This window comes from Spermophilus citellus (genome assembly GCF_964194105.1).
Source record: "Spermophilus citellus genome assembly, chromosome: 1".
Lineage (NCBI taxonomy): Eukaryota > Metazoa > Chordata > Mammalia > Rodentia > Sciuridae > Spermophilus > Spermophilus citellus.
In genome coordinates, this window is record NC_138182.1 from 123,430,975 (window position 1) to 123,450,095 (window position 19,121).

Genomic DNA, 19,121 nt, shown 5'->3' on the forward strand with positions numbered 1-19,121 from the left:
CAGGAAAATGCAAATCAAAACCACAATGAGATATTACCTTAACATATATTACCTCAACATACCAAGAATGACTCCTATAAAAGATTCAAAAATAACAAGTGCTGACGAGGATGTAGAGAAAAGGGGACCCTTTCACACTGTAGGTGGAAATGTATAGTCATGTATAGTATATGTATATAGTATATGTATATATGTATATAGTCATGTATAGTCATGATGGAAAACAATAGCAGGGGTTCCTTAAATATTTAAAAACAGAACTATCATATGTACGACCCAGCAATCCCAGCACTGGGTATCTATCCAAAGGAAATGAAATCAGTATGTTGAAGAGACACCTGCCCTCCCACGCTACTGCAGCTCTATTCAAGCCAAGAAAAGGAAACAACCTAAGTGTCCATCAGCTGGTGAATAGATAAAGAAAATGTGGAGGTTGTACGCAATGGAACACTACTCAGCCATAAAAAGAATGAAATCCTTTCATTTGTGACAACAAGGATGGAAATGGAGATTGTTTTAAGTGAAATAAGCCAGTCACAGAAAGACTAGTACCATGTAATCTTATTCACATGTGGAACCTAAAAAAATTGGTGTCACAGAATTTGGGAGTAGACTGGTGGTTACCAGAGGCCGGGGAGAGCTGGGCAGTGGGCAGTGGATGGACAAAGAAATTCTAGTGGCTACTGCACAGGAGGGTGACCACAGATTCCATGGTATACATTTCAGAAAACTGGAAGAAGGATTTTGAAAGTTTTCACCAAAAAAGAAATGATAAATATTTGACAGATATGTTGAGCTGGGAGTGTGGCTTAGCAGTAGAGTACTTGCTGAGCATGCACAAGCCCTGGGTTTGATTCCCTGCACTATCACATAAATAAATAAATATAATAAAATATATAAATAAATAAATAAAAATAAAAGAGTTTAACCTGACTTGAACATTACACAGTGTATATACATATTGAAACGTTACGTGGCATCCCTTTAATATAATTTTTGTTTCTATTTATCAGTTAAAAATAAGTATAAAAAATTTTAAAATTACAAACATTAAACATTTTACCATTATAAAAATATCACATTAAAGAAAACTTCAAACAATAAGTAGGGAAAAATTACCTATAATCTACAACCCAAAGACAAAATTTAGCATTTTTGTCTGATTTTTTTTTTTTTTTTTTGGTGGTGGTGGGGATCGAACCCAGGGCTTTGTGCATTCAAAGCAAGCACTCCACCAACTGAGCTATATCCCAGCACCCAAATTTAGCATTTTTAAGTTACAGTTATCATTTTTATAATGAGCCTACTTATAATCCACTTTCTTATCATTTTTTAAAGAATATATTGTCATTGATGATAGCCATTATGTTGTACAATAGGTCTCTTGAACTTTATTCCTAGCTACCTAAAATTTTATAGCAAAGTTTTGACCAACATCACCCTGCACAGCCTCTCTACTTCTCCAGCCCTTGGTAACTACACCATTCTATCCTCCAACTCTAAGATCAACCCTTTTAGATTCCACACTTGAGTAAGATCATGTAGTATCTGGCTTTATTTTACTTAACATAATGCCCTCCAGATTAATTCACATTGTTGCAAATGGCACTTTGTCTTTATGGTTGAATAGTATTCCGCTGTGTATATATCACACTTTCTTTACCCATTCATCCATTAATAGATGCTTAAGTTCCTTTCCCATCTTGGTTACTGTGAAAAGAGCTGCAGTGAGCATGGGAATGCAAATGTTCCTTCTACATACTGATTTCATTTCCTCTGGACACATACCCAGGAGTGGGAATGCTGGGTCATAATGGCAGTTCTGTTCTTAAATTTTTGAGGAACTTCCATATTGTTTTCCAAAATAGTTATTATAAAAATTACCTATAATTTTTATAATAACTTAGCATTTTTGAACAATTTCATTTAAACCTTTTTTGACGCAACTCCCCAGAATATACACGATCATACTATTTGCACTGTATAACACCTTGGCCTTTTACTTAATATTACAACACAAAATTTCATGTACAGCATTTTCTTCAAATCATAATTCTTAACAATTACAGATCATTTCATCAAGTAAGGGGATGTGCCATAATTTTATGATTCCCCACTGTTGGACATTGACATTGTTTTTATTTTTTCTTGAGTTTAAATTTTTTACTACAAAAAATCTTCATAAAGCTTTTCTATGTTTAAGATTATTCCTAGAGCTGTAATTTTAAAATCAATGGGCCAAAGGATATACATACAGTAAATTTTGAGGTAAAGAATCAAGGGAAGTGAAGTGAAAAATACCACCTAAGTACAAAGATCTGTCTTTTGGCTGTGATGCTAACCAGTGAATGCTCAAATCTTAGGAAGGCATAAACAATTGTCAGAGATGAAGAATTCTAACCAATCAAATGTTATACCTGCAGAGTCCCACTCTTCTTATTGACTGAGCTGAAACTCTGAACCTTACCTAGATCTACCATCAGAAGGCGAGTGAGGGCTGTGTAGAAGGTTGTTCGGCACCTGAAGTCACTGAGACTGTAACTGTCACTGATGCCAAGAAAGGGGAAGTGTTCATTCTAATGAAAGCAAAAAGTATCCAAAGTTACCAATGCTTGATCTAAACTACCCAGAACATTCTAGTCATTGATTAAGAAATTAAGACTTACCGTGTGGTTCTTCAGCATGAACTTCACAGCATCTATTTTCACAAGTTTTTTTAAAAGGATATAGGTATTAGAAGTTAAGGAATCCAAGGAAATATTCTTGTCTTATCAATATGTAATAAGTCACAAAATAACACCGGACTAAAATGGCATCAATTTGTACTTATGAAGAATAAATATTATTTCAATAGTATTCCTATAGAAACACTTTCATCGTGTTAAGAATGATAATCCATTATTAACCAGTGCAATTACTTTTCCATTTTATACATATTCTAGTTATGGAAAGGAAGAATGAGTTTTATAATTAAGACAAGAACTCCTTTACTATTAAAGTCTTGATAGTAGAAAATTAAAACTGACCCTTTTACATTTTACGTATAACTTGAGAATTTCTTTTTACTTAATGTTATTTCATAATAAAATAATTATAAAATACCCATAAGAGGCTATCAAGGAAGAGAAAATTATTAAATTCTAAGAAACAATGAGCTCAGTCAGCAGAAGGCTAAGATGAGAATATGGCAGGAGGAGAACTAACAGTTCTCCGGTGGAGTGGAAGGTGTTTTTCCTGTTATTCTACCTCACCTTCATAATTAAGCTGTTATTAAGATTATTTATAATTTCCAGTATGTAAAGAAGAAAACAGAAGCTCAGAGAATTGAATTGCTTGCCCAAGATTACACAGCTGTGGGCTGGCAGTGCTGAGACTGAAGCTGAGGCTTAGCTCTGCAGACCTTGCTGTGTCCATTGTACCACACTGTACAGCTGAACTCAGAATAATAAATTGAGAAATCATAAAAATTAACATAAGGCTTAAAGAATTTCTAGTGAGATGTGGGTGCCCAGCACATCTACTCAGTGTGCAAACACCCGCTTTCTGTAGTTGTGGGTTTTTACTGTCCCTCGAGCATCCTGCCCTTCTATATTCCCACTCATGTCTTTCTGGAAGGCTGGCTCCATTCATGTCACAATGAAAACCCTGGCTCCTTTCCCTCACATCGTCTCCAAATACAGAATTCTGTAAACTGTCCTGTACAGTGGCACTGAAAAGCGTAATTCTAAATTTTAGTTGCTCAGGTGTGGGTGTAAGAGAGGAGGAAACCTGGGCTTTGGCTCGATCACATCATCCATCAATGGGATGAGTCTTGAGTGGTGTACTCAGCCTGAACCTTAGTTTCCATCACCAACAAACAAGGAGGAAACCTATGCCCCAGCGGGCCTTACAGGATTGTTCTGAGGGTCAAACGATGCAAATGTCTTTGCCAACTGTGTCAGGGCAGAGATTTTACAGAATGGATACTATTTGAAAGACTAATTCTCATAATTCCAGGAGATAGGTAGTATCACTTCTATTTTCAGACACCAAACAAATTAAAAAAAAAAAACTTTCTAAAACAAAACCAATTGGTATGATTTAGATTCAAGTCCCTCTGACACCAAGGTGACCATACAGTTGCACATTAAGCACATCTATGTGGCTCATCTTCATATTAGACTGACAGCTTTCTCAGGGCAGGGCCTGCATCCATGCATTTTTCTCAGTAAGCTGCCCAGTGGGGCTCTTGATGCATGGTTTTCTGGCAGGCTGAAGGGCAACAGATCAGATCTGACAGGGAGCAAGTTTTCTCCTGCACTCAAAGATGCAGATTGGATGATTTTTCAAAATCATCAATCACTGAATAGAACTCTCACTCAAGCTTCACTCAGTTAAATAGGGGTGGGGATCAATAAACTTAGAAATATCTTAAGTAATTACCAAATACAAATCTCTTAAAATTGCAAAGTTAAAAGTGACAGGGTCTATGGGTAATACAAATGCTGCCATTAACAGGAATCTTCCTGTCATGCTGTTAATAAACAGCAAGTCATGTTTTGACAATAGAATATTTATGGAAGCAATAAACAGAACATTCACAGGAAGAATCTCATCTGCCAAAGACACATTTTCTGCAGAACTGCATCTGTGCACTTTGTACCAAGGCCAGCTTCACTGCCTTTTAATTATACTAAAAAAAAAAATAAATAAAAAAATAAAGAATTTTTACCTTTTTCAATGAAGAAAAAAAAAATGAGAATTCATCTGAATATTTGTATTTCCTTAAAGGAATTCAATTCAAAATCAGATATAGTCTTAAGAAGATTTGTGAAAAAGGGCAAACGGACACACTTTTATGATCTTTATGCTTTCATCTTATTCTTCTCTAAGAGACCAGGGCTCTTCTGGTAAATTGTGTCATTTTAATTGGGTAGGAGCACTAGATGGACTCTGGCAAAACCAGGTTAGATTTCAGAGGCCTGCAGCTCCCAGCAGCAAACGTGGCAATGGAGCTAACTACAACAGCCACCGCACTACAAGTCTCATTACTTGAGAGAATTAAGCAAAGGTCAGACGTGGAACTTGTAAGTGGTAGAGTCAAGGTTCCTACCCAGGTCTGTCTTAAAGCATAAGCTGTCCTCATGAGGTTCCATCACATTCATTTGATTTTAGAGAGGCTAGTGTTTGTTCCTTCAAAGATCTAACTAGCTCCTTGAAATACAACTGAAACTGGAACTAGGTCCAGAAGAGTCAGGGAAATCTTCTCTTTTAGGAGGAACCAATTAGTTAATAGGACACACATCCAACAGGACATACCACTGTTTGGCTAATACTAACTCACTAACCAAAATTTCCAGAAATTCCTGTCTCCCTGTGGTTATTAAAAACACGGAGAAAGGTGAAGATAATCTTCCTCAGGTTAGCGCGACCAATGGAGAAAGGCAAGAAAAGATCAAGAGAATGGCTTATCTTATAGACGCTGAAAATTTGGAAAATCTGTATCTTTTGAAGAGTAGGATAACTAAGTCAGGAAGGAACTGGTTTGTTTGTTTCTTTCTTTCTCTCCTCTCTCTCTCTTTCCCTCCCTCCCTTCCTTCCTTCCTTTCTTTCTTTCTTTTTTAATATTTTTTAGTTGTAGATGGACACAATACCTTTATTTATCTATCTGTATGTGGTGCTGAGGATTGAACCCAGGGCCTCACACATGCTAGGAGCACTCTACCACTGAGCCACAACTCTAGCCCAGAACTGGTTTCTTAAGTTACAGGAGAACCACACTCTTTACTCTCTACACAGCAGCACAAAGTATAGCTTCAACCCATGGCATGAAACCTTCGCTGACATCCACCATATTTCACCCAATCTAAAACACCATCCATGTAAAAGTACCATTATTTTAGGTATATTAAAACTTTAGAAAAAAGATAGTTAAAATACCATCAACTCTAAGACATAGCCTAATTACAAAAGTATTAAAATGTGAAAAGTACATTTGAGAACTGGAATAGTATACTAGATCCTGAGTATAAGCAAGGTAGATAAAAGATGATGAGAAAGAAATGATGATGAGAAAAAAAAATGAAAGAAATATTTAGTAAGCACTAAACAGTGGAGGATTACAACTACTTAAGGTCAGGTTACTAAATCTTTAGCAAGAACTGAAACTTTGAAAGGGACCTAGTTGTTTATAATGTGCCTAAGAAGGGAGAATGGCTCCCAGTGTGATTCAGTAAGAGGCAAGGGCATCAAAGGAAGGCACATAAATGTCCTTGGCCCAAGTACAGAGCACAAATTGTGGCTGAATGATATATCAGGAAATTAGTTATAGGAACTCAATGTCAAGTACCATTAAAGGACTCAAATTCAAATCAATAATTTTACTTTGACCTAAGAATCAAATGGAAGTGATTCTGGGCTTTTGGGAAGCAAAATGATCAGATCAACCATACTTGAGGAAGGTAACTGTGTGGAACAAAAATCTGAAGAACTTGGAGAAGGTCTGAATAAGGTTGCAGAAGAGGAATAGAGGAGGTTGCCACATCTGACGCTACCACAGAAGTGAACAGAGAAGACAGATTATGGGGTGACTTTTCCATGGCTGACAGAAAGCAAATCAGCATTTCTTTTGATGAGAAATGTTAACAGAAGTGTGCCTGAGGGATGTGTGCTGCGACTAGTTTTATTTAACATTCTCACAAACCATCTGGAGATGGTGGTACATTCAGCAGAATGAATCCATGCATTTTAACACTATACCACAAAAGCAGAATTATTAGTGTTTTATTACTATTGTCCTGTAACAGACACTCCCGTTTTACTGCCACCTGTTACTGTCATTTCATTCTGGGCCTTTGCTTTGGCTCTTATCCTCTATTCTTTCCTGACCACCATTCATATTCAGGATTCACAATCTCAGTGGTGGAAAGGTCAGGGACATGGGGTGGGTGTCTGGTTTGCACATTACTTGGTTATTTAAAAAATATTAAAGCTAATGGTTTGTACATCAGGAAAACCTAAATAACCTTGAATAAAAGGGCTCCCTTTAAGTAGAGTAGTCATATCACAACATTAGATAACCACACTATTTTTTTATGTGTAAAATTTCAGAAAATAAGTATGCAATTTACTTGTATTAAATTAAAAAAATACTTTAATAAATTTAACAACTGACTTTGGGTTCTTAGGAAAAACATAGGAAAGGAAGTATGGAATCAGAGTCAGGTCTATTAGAATTTAAAACCTGTGAGGGCAGGGTCTGTGTCATATTTGTCCATCTGCACTGTCCTTAGTAATCAAACACTAAGTATTTGCTGAACTGAAAGAGGCCAATAAGAAAAAGTCCATCATTAAGATGTATATGGAATTAATCTAAAAATCATTATTCTCTTCTCATTCAATGTAGTATGTAGACATATCTGGTTCCTGAGAAATAAAGCAAAGACAAATGAAGTCAGGAAAGATATGAGGTTGAAAAAAATAAAATCATCATGATGATCAAGTTGCTTTGATAGGAATCGAACCCTGGCTTGCAAAACTCAAAACAACTGAAATAAACTGATAGATTTATAATACATGCAGAAATTTGCCAAATTCCAGGGTAAAGCAACTTAGGGAGAGCCCCAAAGTCTTTGAGTTTGACTGAAGCCAGAGGAAGGAATTCTTTCTTTCCACACAGGCAGGCAGGCAGGCAGGCAGGCCAGCTTCCCAGTGTGCTGGCTGCACCTTTGCACAGGGCCCTGTGCTTAGGAAGGCCTGATCTTGGTTGAATGCTCTGAGGCAGAGGACTTGAAAAACCTTAACTTTCTAACAAGGGACCCACAGGTTTCATTTTGTATTTGGCCCTAAGAATTATGTAAGTGGTTTTGCAATAACAAGAATTACTGAGGTTAGCAGTACTAATAAAGTAAAATCTGAGTTTAGATAAATTCGTGAAATGATGTAGCACCCTCTTTATGGTTTTTTAAAAAATTTTTTTTCAGATGTTGGTGAACCTTTATTTTATTCATTTATTTATATGTGGTGCCAATGCCTCATGCATGCTAGGCATACGCTCTACCACTGAGCCACAACCCCAGCCCTATAGGGTCTGTTTTTAAAAAGCTAAAGATATTTTGGGTTTTCTCAGTTTTGAGGATTATATAATAAAGGACAACTACCAATAGAGGGCCCGACATCTCATTACTAGATATTTGAAACTCAAAGTAAGACTTTATGTTGCTATAAATTTGAGTAAATAACAACAGCAATATTGATCATTATTTAAGAATAACTTCAAATCATGGCTAATGAACAAACAGAATTTTGAATGAAATGCAACATTTTCTTCTCTTTTCCTCAGCATTTAAAATTGGTAATGTGATTACTCTTGTAAAATTCTTATTTTCTTTCTACTCTCCCCAGAAGTTTTCTTATCTCAGTCACTTGAACAATCTCACCCCTTTCCCATTTAGACAGAAATTAGAACTTCAGAGAAGAAAACATTTCAGAGGGCAAGAATTGCCACACGGGGAACTAGGTGCTGTGGAGGGGCTGGCCCAGGACAGAGTGGCTTTAGCTCTGTGTACATCAGAAGGAGCTACTTGAAATTCTTGAAATTTCATCTTGGAAATTTAAAGAGTAGGTTAAAAAAAAAAAATCCCAAAATATATTTGCTGAATGTATTATATATACCCTGTAATGAATCTGATAGAAAAATTTAAGACTTCTCTGAAAAAGAAAATTGAATTTAAAAATTACAATAGTCTTAGCAATTTAGAAAGTTCAAATTCAGCAAATGGCAACTTTGGGTTCAAAGGTAACAGGTTATTTGATTACAACCTGGGAGTTCATGGAAAGGCACATTACCGTTTAGGGAACTAGATTACTCTATCTCTAAAAATGTCATGTCTGCCTATTTCTGGTATGGACAAAGTCCTATGAAGAAATGTCTGTGGGAAAAGCACCTGGATTTATGCTCAGGGCATGTAATTCAGCTCTTCCCTAATTACTTAGAGGCAGAAATTCTCCAAGTATGGTCAGGCCTTACACCTCCAGAAAAAGGAACTCTGGGAGGTGGGGCCTGACAATCTGTCCTGATCAGCATTCACATTCCAATGCTCACTAAAGCTCAAGGCCACTGCTTGAAGGCAACTGAAGACTTTTTAGCAATTCGTAAAAATGAAGATGTTTTGTAATTTCAATTTTGGAACAAGTGATGGGATCAAAGAACACCAAAATTCAGGGACTGGCTTTGGGCACGGTAAATATGAGTTCAGTTCACCAGAAGCAGATAAAACAGCAAAACCAAAACAAAGTATCTGAAGACATGTACTATAAAGTAATAAGGAACATTTAAAAACTTAAGAAGACAATATGTTTTTCATTTACTTAATAACAATATTTTATACAACATTTTCAATATTAATATACAGATTTTCACTAATAGAAGCCAATGGGTGATCCTTTTTATTTTGCTCAACTTTCCATTGCTGAAGAAGGCTGTCTTAATTTTAACACAGAAATAATGCTTGCTTTAAAATCAAAATATAAAACTATATCATAATGAAGAAATCATTTGGAAACAGCAAAACATATTGGTAACCAGTGACTGCACTGAAATAGATACACCACTCACATATTCCATTATGTAAATGAACTCAAAGATATTTCATGACTGATCAGCTAGAAGGGACATAATGATTTATAATTCAAATAACTGAGCACTGAAATCAAATTGAGCTAATATATATTTCTAAATATGCAAACCTGAAATAATTGTTAAAAAATATAAATCAATGTACCCATGTTGAGATCATTTGTATCCCTTGGTTTAAAATGTTACAGCTTTTAAACTTTTATCTAATAAGTTTTCTGAAAATATGATTTTTTATTAACTTCAAGAAGTACTCAAAAGCAATAAACAGCTTATAAAATAAAAGGTTATAATATTTGGATTAAAGAATATATAAGGGGCATAATATGATAGAAAAAGAATCTTAAATAGCAGATACAAATAAATTAGACATTATGCAAATTATACTAAAAAGAATACAAATCAAATTAATTTTATATTAAATATCAATTTCAACCTAAAAAAATGAGATAAATCTAAACAATAGCTATGTGCTATAAAATAACCAAGGCTTCTTTCCAGATAATATGCTCTCCAAGTAATTCATTGTGAAAAGGCCAGAGTTTGCAATACTAGGAAGTACTTATAAACCACTTCATATGTTAGAAATAAAGAGTATTTCAGCATTATTATTAGAAAAAATATATAGGTTGAGATTTTTTTAATAAGAAAAAATACATATCTTAAAAAGCCAAAATGACCACTGGAATTGGGTTGTACATCACTTTCCAGTAAAAAGGAAAAACAGCCTGGACAGGTGTAATTTATCATTTTTCTGATTTAATATCAAAGAAATATATTAAAATAATAAAAAGAATCCTGAAATCCTCAAAATTTGTAGTGATAAATAGCCCTCCCTGTCTTTATTGCATTATACCTACTAACAGAAATATTGCATGGTGGATTTTGCCAGACAAGGACGATTATTTTCCAATAAAAAGTTGCATATTAAATTCCAGCACAAAAGTGGGTGTCTAATACTTTGGAAATCTCTCACGGTTTACTAAGGAACACAATTTTAAACTTAACTAATACAAACATATTCCTGGGATGAACCTATATTAAAGGTTTCCATCCAAAGCTACCCGTTTCCAGAATTTGTCCTCATATTAAAATATCAGCTAATTTTAGTGGTAAACTGAACCAACATTTATTTTTCAAAACACGTATCTGATAGTGAACATACTAGACAACCTACATGGTTCCTTCTCACTGGTAGAAATATGAGCACAATAACAAGTATAATCTAGTGAGAAAAAAAATCATTTCTGGTTTTAGGTTTAAAAAAATCTGCTAGAGAGAAAAATTTAAATATTTAATGTGGCACAGGAAATTGACTTTAGAATAGATATGAGATTAATTTGGTGATGCCAATAATCAAAGTAGTCAAAAAGCCCATCATTTCTTCCTATCACTCCTCTGGGCTTTTCAATTAACAAAAATCATGTTTTTTTCCACTGAGAAACAATACAGAGATATTTACTCTTAGATACTCAGTCATTATAAGGTAATATTTTTAGAACATTTCGCTCTTCTTAACATTAGTTATGTGCTTCCTTTTAGAAAATGGTGTGAGAAAGATGGACACATGGCTGCCGCTCTCTCTGTAGCCACTCATTACCCTGTGACTTTAAACAAAGGTGACGACTTAGGAATCCACATATCCACGTGCATTCAACTAGGACTCTGAATAAAAGCCTCATGGCATACAGCTATCATAAATCTTTAAAAAAACATGCATTGATAGATAATGCTGAATGAAAAGAATTCTTATTTTAAAAAAAAAAAACCTACAAAATTTATAAAGAAGGAAAATACGTGGCAAACAGAATGCACTTATTAGATTATTAATATGTATTATCAGATGTACAATGAAAAGGATATCCAACAGAAAGGTCATTTAGGAACTGAAGAGTCCTTGAAATTACAGGCTCACATCTTCCCCAGTATTTAAGGTTTGTAACACTAAATGCGAAAGAAAAGTTTTAACTTATAAGTAAGATATTTGCTTAAGCAGGAAGAACATAAAAACATATACTTATGTAAGTTAGATGATCTAACTAACAAAACAAAAAACAGGTTGCAATTCTAACAGAACATGTTCTACTCTTTTTATAGCATATGAAATTTTGTACAGTCAATCCACAATAAACACAGATCTCTAAAAGGTGCATAACTCTATAAATTTAGTTTTGTAAATTAAAAAGTGATTTAAGTGTTTTACGGAAGAAATATTAAGTATGTAACCAAAACTAGAGAGTGAAGCAGGAGTCACAAAGGAAGTCAGATAGAGGCTCATGGTTACTGCTAAAAAATGAGCCATCAGATTGTGGTTTTAAAACTCACTTCTCACGATCACAACTGTTTAGCTGGCTTTGCTCTCTGTAAGCAAAGCAGTGCTATCTACCGGTAAAACAAAGTTTCCAAGTAGAAACACACAATAAACTTAGGCTAAATATACAAAGTTATGTCTGTGACTAGAAACCAGTTAATTCTGCTAGAATTATAAAGATAATTCAGGACACTTCTGGTGAACAGGTCTCTTGAGTGTCGCAGGTTCCTGTGTGAACCAATACATGTCCTACCTTAAGACACCTGAACCTCCCTCACTCAGTGTTCCAACTCCCAAAAAAACTCTTCAGCTGGTCTTTGAAATTCAGTATTTTATTTTACTACTACTACTACTACTACTACTACTACTACTACTACTACTACGACTACTGCTAATAATAATAATAATAATAATAATAATAATAATTAGAAGAAGAACAAGAACAAGAAGAAGAAAGCTGCTCTGAAGAGTCAGGGCCTGTTATCTTTTTAGACCATGTGCTGATGCGGCCTGCTTACAGTGGCAAGGACGCCTTGGAACATTACCATGTCTTCTGCACAGTGAGTTGTAAATGTGAACGTAATGCTAACATTGTAGGAAAGCAAATTCTTAAAATTTTATTAAAAATTAATATATGTAAAGAGACTAAAATACAGTAAAAGGATCTATGAGGTTTAAAACAACAGAAGAAAAATTAAAAACCAGAATAGAAACTCACATTTTCGTCATGAATGTTTCTAGAACATGGTTGTCATCTGTAATTCCTAATACTTCTGACATACGGGCATATACCTGCATGAAAAATTTGTTTTAAAAAGCTTTATCATTAACATATATTTTCAAAGGAGTATTCAAATTGAACCAGTTGAGATTTAATGCACTGTTGCACCCACACTGAGGCAGGGAGTGGGTGGAAGGAGTAAACCAAAGAGTTTTTAGAAAATTGTAAGTCTAAAATTTATTAACTTTTCCCTTTAAAAGTGACCTCTGATTTGAAATCATTACACACCTGTGCACAAACACACTCACATATCCATTCTATAACCATCACACTCGACTCCTTTTTGCTCAAGTGGAAGAGTGCCCCCTCCCTGACAATGTGGGAGGTATGCAGAAGGCTGGCAAAGGGGATGTTCCTGTCCCTCCAGATTCCAACAGCCCATCAGCTAACTTAGGTAATACACGGCAAGTATCAAAATAAGGACTTCAAAACTAAAAATTAAATTCATAGAAATTCTCCTCAAACATTCCCAAATATAGAAGTGGGTCTTACTTTAATGCTGAAACTGAAATCCCAAGCTCAGAGATTCTCTGTTGCAAATACCAGCCTGGGAATCCACTAAACTTCTGATTAGCATATGCTGATTTCAGAATTGGGGTGCAACATTCAGTCCCAACCCAAGCCAGCTGAGCTTATAAACAAAGCCCACCTTGAGTGGGAGAATGCCACCAGCAGCCAATGGAACGGCCTCTAGTAGCCTGGCAGAGCTGGAGGTGGGTTGACACCTTTGTACTCCCTGATGCTCTGGTGTGATTCCAGGTTGTCCCTGCCAGACACCAGCTGCCTGGGATTTCTCCTCTGTGTTTTAGTCCTCTGTGATTGTGTTCTCCCACCTTCTCCTGATCCGCTGATTTCCTGAGGATGGCACTGTAGCTTCTACTCCTGCTTTTTGTTTTTCATATTTAAACACCAGCCTGATAATCTGCCACAGGTCACAAAGGCAACATAATACATAGGGCACCACAAATTTCCCAGTTATAGAATCATGCAGGGGAGAGAAGCTGTTCGTCACAGAATCCCCATTTTTAGATTTTTAAATGCTGCTTGAATGAGAAGTTTGCATTCTAGCTTTCAAACGGTGAGCCCTGTGCTGGGAAGGCTCCTGCTCAGTCTGGGAGGGCAAGTGGGAAGGAGGGAGAGGAGAAGAGGAGGGGGAGAAGGACAGAAGGGGCACAACAGTGGAGAGAAGCCGGGAGGTGGAGATGGACTTCCACATTTCTGTTCTCCTCAGCTAACTCCTGAGCCCTAAGAAAAGTGTTTCAATGACTATGAATCTGTGACTTTACCCTGGACAGCTGGCCTTTATCTCTTATAAGACTGGAGTAACCATGGAGCCTCCAAAGATGTTTGCCTCAAAGGGAGAAACTGGCGACCAGCAATCATCGATGATCAGAAACCTTTAAGCATGAAGGGCTCAGAAGAAGAATGGTTTAAAGAAATGGAAGTTTCCCTTAGTTTGCCATGATTCAAAACTTGTCATAGATAGGAGCATTCAAACTGGGTCCCTTGGAAAACCTTAACTGATATGACGTATGCCACACAGAATCCTTTCCACCTCGCCCCAACCTACCTCATCTTCCACCACCTGCCTCCATCCACCTCAGGCCTTTCCTGCCATTTCAGATCTCTCTGTCCACAGGCTCTTCATTTTGCCTGGATCAGTCTCCTTGCTCCTCTTCCTGATTCCCATTCCAAAGTCCTTCCCTCTGAGGCCTTACCAGCCCTCCGGGAGTGAGCTGCCGTCCCCCATCACGTTCCCACAACGGCTGACCCTCTCCTCCTCTGTGGTGTGCGTTCACACTGTAACTGCCCCACTACACAGACAGCTCCTGGAGGGTGACACTATCCCTATTCTTTGTGTCCCAATACCTGAGATGTTATTTCATATGGTTACTACATGTGTGTTTAATGTGTAAACCAAAAGCCATGGTTTGGATCCACAGGACTATATTATGATGTGAATATTACACATGAAGAATGAAGATTCTTCTTATGAAGCAGATGTTGCATTCTTTAAGCAAAAGATGAGAACCATGAATTACAAGAGAAAAATAAAAGCAGAGATTAGTTTGTATTGTTATTTTAATCTGTGAATTTCTAATAGCTGATATCTTTGAACTTAATTTTTAGTAGCACTCTTGGTCAAATGACATCTTTCAAGTAAGCTGAGATCTTAAAACCAGACAACAGTGGGGACCTGGCACCCTGCTGTCTGTCCTCTCCTGCCTGCCTTGCTCTTTTCCAAGGCCACAGACTTCGCCCTTATCTCTGGATGGCATTTTAAAGGCACTTTCACTTGACAAAGACGAAAGCATGAATGGATTTGCTCAGACTGGCCCTGTACAGTGAAAGCACTCTCTCCTGGCAGCCACAGGACTGCCTTTACAGACACAGGACATTAGCCATGAATTTCACATTTTTGTATGTTGATTTTTTGGAAAGGACATGACTGTAGCATTGTCTCAACTGGCCTATTTTATTTTTATTGTATTTACATCTTCCTTTCTCTGTTATCTCTTGGTTTATTTTCTTGTTTTGGACCATAAGATGATTATCCTATACTTTTGTCAAATCAAATTTTACCTTTTCAAGGCTTTATAAATGATAAATTTTTATGGCAGAACTCACAATTAATCCAAGTTTTCTTTTAACTATGCCACACTGAATAACAAAATGTAATAACTAGAATGTGATTAACATTTAAAACATTTTTAAAGGTGTATCTTTAAAAAATTGATGGTTTCTACCAGAAGATTTCCTGGTGTGACCCTGGCTGGCACGCAAGAGGGGAAGCTAGGCAGGCAGGTCTGTTGTGCTCTGCTGTCAAAACAGTTTCCTCAAAGCACCGGATTTGAACCAATAACATACTAGAAAAAACAGTCAACACTGACACATGGCAGTGCTTTAATCCACAATTACCCTGTAACTTGCACCGTTCCTTTTATCATCCATTAGCTTTGATTCCCATTATCCCATCGAGAACTGTGTCAACGCTTTTGTCCTTGGGGACTTCTCTCCACTACTAGGATCTGACAGTCAAGCTTGAGTACAAAACAGGATCATTACCTCTTAAATCCACTTATCTGATCTACTGAATAGTAAATTGAAAAGCTCATTAAGAGCAACAATCTGATTTGTTTTCACGTGTGACAGGGTCATTTAAAATCAATGTATGATTACAGCATTTCTTTTAAAAGACTGTCTCACATTTTCCAAGGCACCTTATCATTCAGAGAACATGCAGATAATATAAAAACATCTAATACAATTTAATTAGGTCACAGACATAGATAATTTGGGGGTGGGAAGTAATTTGTTCAGTGAGGAAATATCTACAAAATTCTATATAAAGTGTAAGTCAAGGAAAATTTCTACAGAAAATAATTCTAATGCAAGATTTATAGTCTTTAACATTTTCTACAACTTTTTTTTTTTAAATCACTTCACCAAAAATACTTTCTAACGACAGCAAGAAGAAACCCCAGCACAATAGCCATTTTAAAGAAGCATACAGGAGCTGGCGTAGGGATGAAAAGAAAAGGAAAAAAAACCCTCACTTTCACTTCAAGATTCCTACTCTTTTATTTTCAGAATCTTCAAGATAATTTGATTGTAATGAAAAGTAAGCAAAAATCTAAGAAATGCAAGTCCCAGTTGTTAGTCCTTCTGCAGAGGAGGATGATGCTACAGTGACAGGTACGTGGCTATGCCGGTAGTCACTGTGCACACAGAGCTAACACCTGCAGGCAAGTCCCCGCTGCCTCACCCCCCTCTCTTCTTTACTCCTCTTTTACCCCACCTGCTTGTCTTTATTAGACTACAGCTCCCTGCGGGCAGGGGAGGGAGAATGTGGCTGTCCTCCATGTGCACCATGCCTACTGCTTCACAGTGTTTGTTAGGGTTGCACCTGGAAAATGTACATTTCATTCAGTGCCATTTCATTCCTAATTTTATTTATTAACAAAAGGAAAACACCCATAAAAGCATGTTTTTCTTGCTTTGCTTCTAAAGAATTTTTCTTGTAAATATATATATTTTTTGATATTTATTTTTAGTTTTCGGCGGACACAACATCTTTTTGTTTGTTTGTTTGTTTGTGGTGCTGAGGATTGAACCCGGGCCGCACGCATGCCAGGCGAGCGCGCTACTGCTTGAGCCACATCCCCAGCCCTCTTGTAAATATAATATATTTAAAATCCAGCTCCCAAGGAGGGAATAGTAGCAAACTTTCCGTTATTTAAAAAGGTGTGGTTTTAATGCTTGCAAGTTCCTGGAGAAAGCCTGTCCCGCAGAGCCAATTGGAAGAGTTCTTCTTTAAGTGCTCAGAGCATCCACTGCTGGGAGCCTGATACGTGTGCTTCTCTCATCACGTGACAGAACGTGACTTTGGAGTACAGCTTTCCCTGTGAATCGGTACCTCCACAATTTCAAGTGTGTGCTCCCTGGGGGTAGGGGAGACATCTGTTTTAGTGGTACTTAAAACACTGTCTTGATGAACTTAGCAAAGGAAAAATTGAATAGTTTTGGTCCCAAACATATCTGAATTTCAATTCTGGTTCTGCCACGAACTAGGTGTTGCTTCAAGTCTTTGAATCTTCGTTACTTATCTATCAACAGGAATAATAACCATATATTTCATACTCTATGGGTTTCTAGAAAAATTAAATGATAATGGTTCCTGGCATTTAGTAGTTACTACAAATGCTAGGCTCCCCTCTGTCCCCTTTCATGAACCCTTCTGCACAGCAAGGTACTAAACTGTCTACTAATACCTTTTTAAGGCAAGGCCCTTCAGATAAAAAATAACAGGAAGGTAGGAAGTGCTTCTCCTGCAGCCATTCACATAGCAGAAAGATAACAATCAAAACCAAAACCTTGAAATGTGCATTAATAACTGGAATCTATGTGTTCAATGAACACATTCTAGTCTTAGAAACTGTATTCATTAAAGGCACAGAGCAAATGCTTCAAAATTTCATGATATGAAACCCAAATTCTTTCTACTTTTAAATCGGTATTGCCTTAGAAGCTTAAAAAAAAAATCACCCATCTCATCTGTCCAGCTCTTGATATAGAGAGGATGTTGTTAGAAATGTAAGAAATCATCACTACAGACTTGAGAAGATGTGTTCCTAAAAAACTGTTTTAATACATTTGTTCTCTTATCTCTATTTTCCTACAAATGTTCTTATAAATTTCAGAAGACAACTTGAACGTGTGTACAATGTTTCGGTGATCCAATACATTCTCTAACTTCTGAGCCAATTGAATGATAAATATTGCCTGTGCCTTTGCAGGTAGCTTCAGTGAGCTCATACAGTGCTCACAAGGAGGCAGATAAGCCAGTGGGCGAACACACACACACACACACACACACACACACACACACAGTGCAATTCCGAGTTGTAAGTTTAATTTAATAAGGAATAAAAACATGTGCTGTGATAATTTTCAAAATTGCTTTCTTTTTCCAATCCTAATCCTTGGTCTTGGGTATCTGTAGCACTGCTTCTGATGTTCTGGTTATAACTCTGAAGAAACTAATTATGTCAATCCTTAAATTTGAAGTAGATTACAGAACTGGGAAACCCAGAATATTAGTTCCTAAAGGTTGTATGGATATATAATGACAGTCACTGAAATTCAATAACAGCCCTCTATGAAATGTACTCAAAAGCACCACATGAAACAAATTAAAAAGAACAATGAATCTCTCATTCTGTGCAAATAAGAAAATAAGAGAAAACAGTGGTTCTATAGGTTTTCATAAGAGCTGTTATAATGAATTAAGATTTTGGATAATGAATTTTCAGAAAATTACAGCAGCTTAATACCCTTAGGCCTTCTATAAATGTTTAAGATGTTGTAACTTTTCAAAGAGCTTTAGTACACTGTAAACAGGCTCAGTGCAGAAAATCAGCAGTGCTGTGGAATCAGCAACCAGGCAATGCACCATTGGGTGCTCTATCTCCACAGAACCAGCTTCTTCTCAAAAACTCACATCAAATAACACAAAGTTGATACCATGACCCCTCAAATTGTTGTGAATTTAAAGTAGTACTTCAATCTATTAAAATGACTGACCAATTCAGGTTTTAGTTTAAAACCAGTTTGGTTGTCATTTGGTAAAACAAAACTCATCACTGGAAAGGACCCAGTACAATGGAAGCACTGACAGTCCTCAGGAAGAGAATTTAGGAACTGGGCATGAAATCCGTTATTGTGAGTAAGAAAGCAATTTGCATATTTTTGTCCTAGGCTTCTGGTGTCCTTGAGGCCAATTCAGTACTTTCTAGAAGAAAGACTCCATCAAAGCAAAAGGTGTTGGTAGCAGTGGTAGAAGGAGGGGTATAAGAAGGAGCTAACAGAGCATTAAATGACTTGGAAGTTAAGATACTGAGTTCTCATTAATATCT

At 36.5% G+C, this 19,121-nt stretch overlaps 1 protein-coding gene across 1 annotated transcript in view; it reads right to left on the minus strand.

The window, feature by feature from the left end:
• The window catches only part of RANBP17 (RAN binding protein 17), a 297,306-nt gene that overhangs the window by 88,048 nt on the left and 190,137 nt on the right, over window positions 1-19,121 (minus strand). Inside the window, exons 15-18 of the mRNA XM_081277519.1 lie at window positions 12,643-12,716; window positions 11,477-11,557; window positions 2,667-2,730; window positions 2,468-2,576 (exon numbers count right to left, since the gene is read on the minus strand). Coding sequence (XP_081133645.1) covers window positions 2,468-2,576; window positions 2,667-2,730; window positions 11,477-11,557; window positions 12,643-12,716 — 328 coding nt within the window. The remainder of the gene's footprint in view (window positions 1-2,467; window positions 2,577-2,666; window positions 2,731-11,476; window positions 11,558-12,642; window positions 12,717-19,121) is intronic.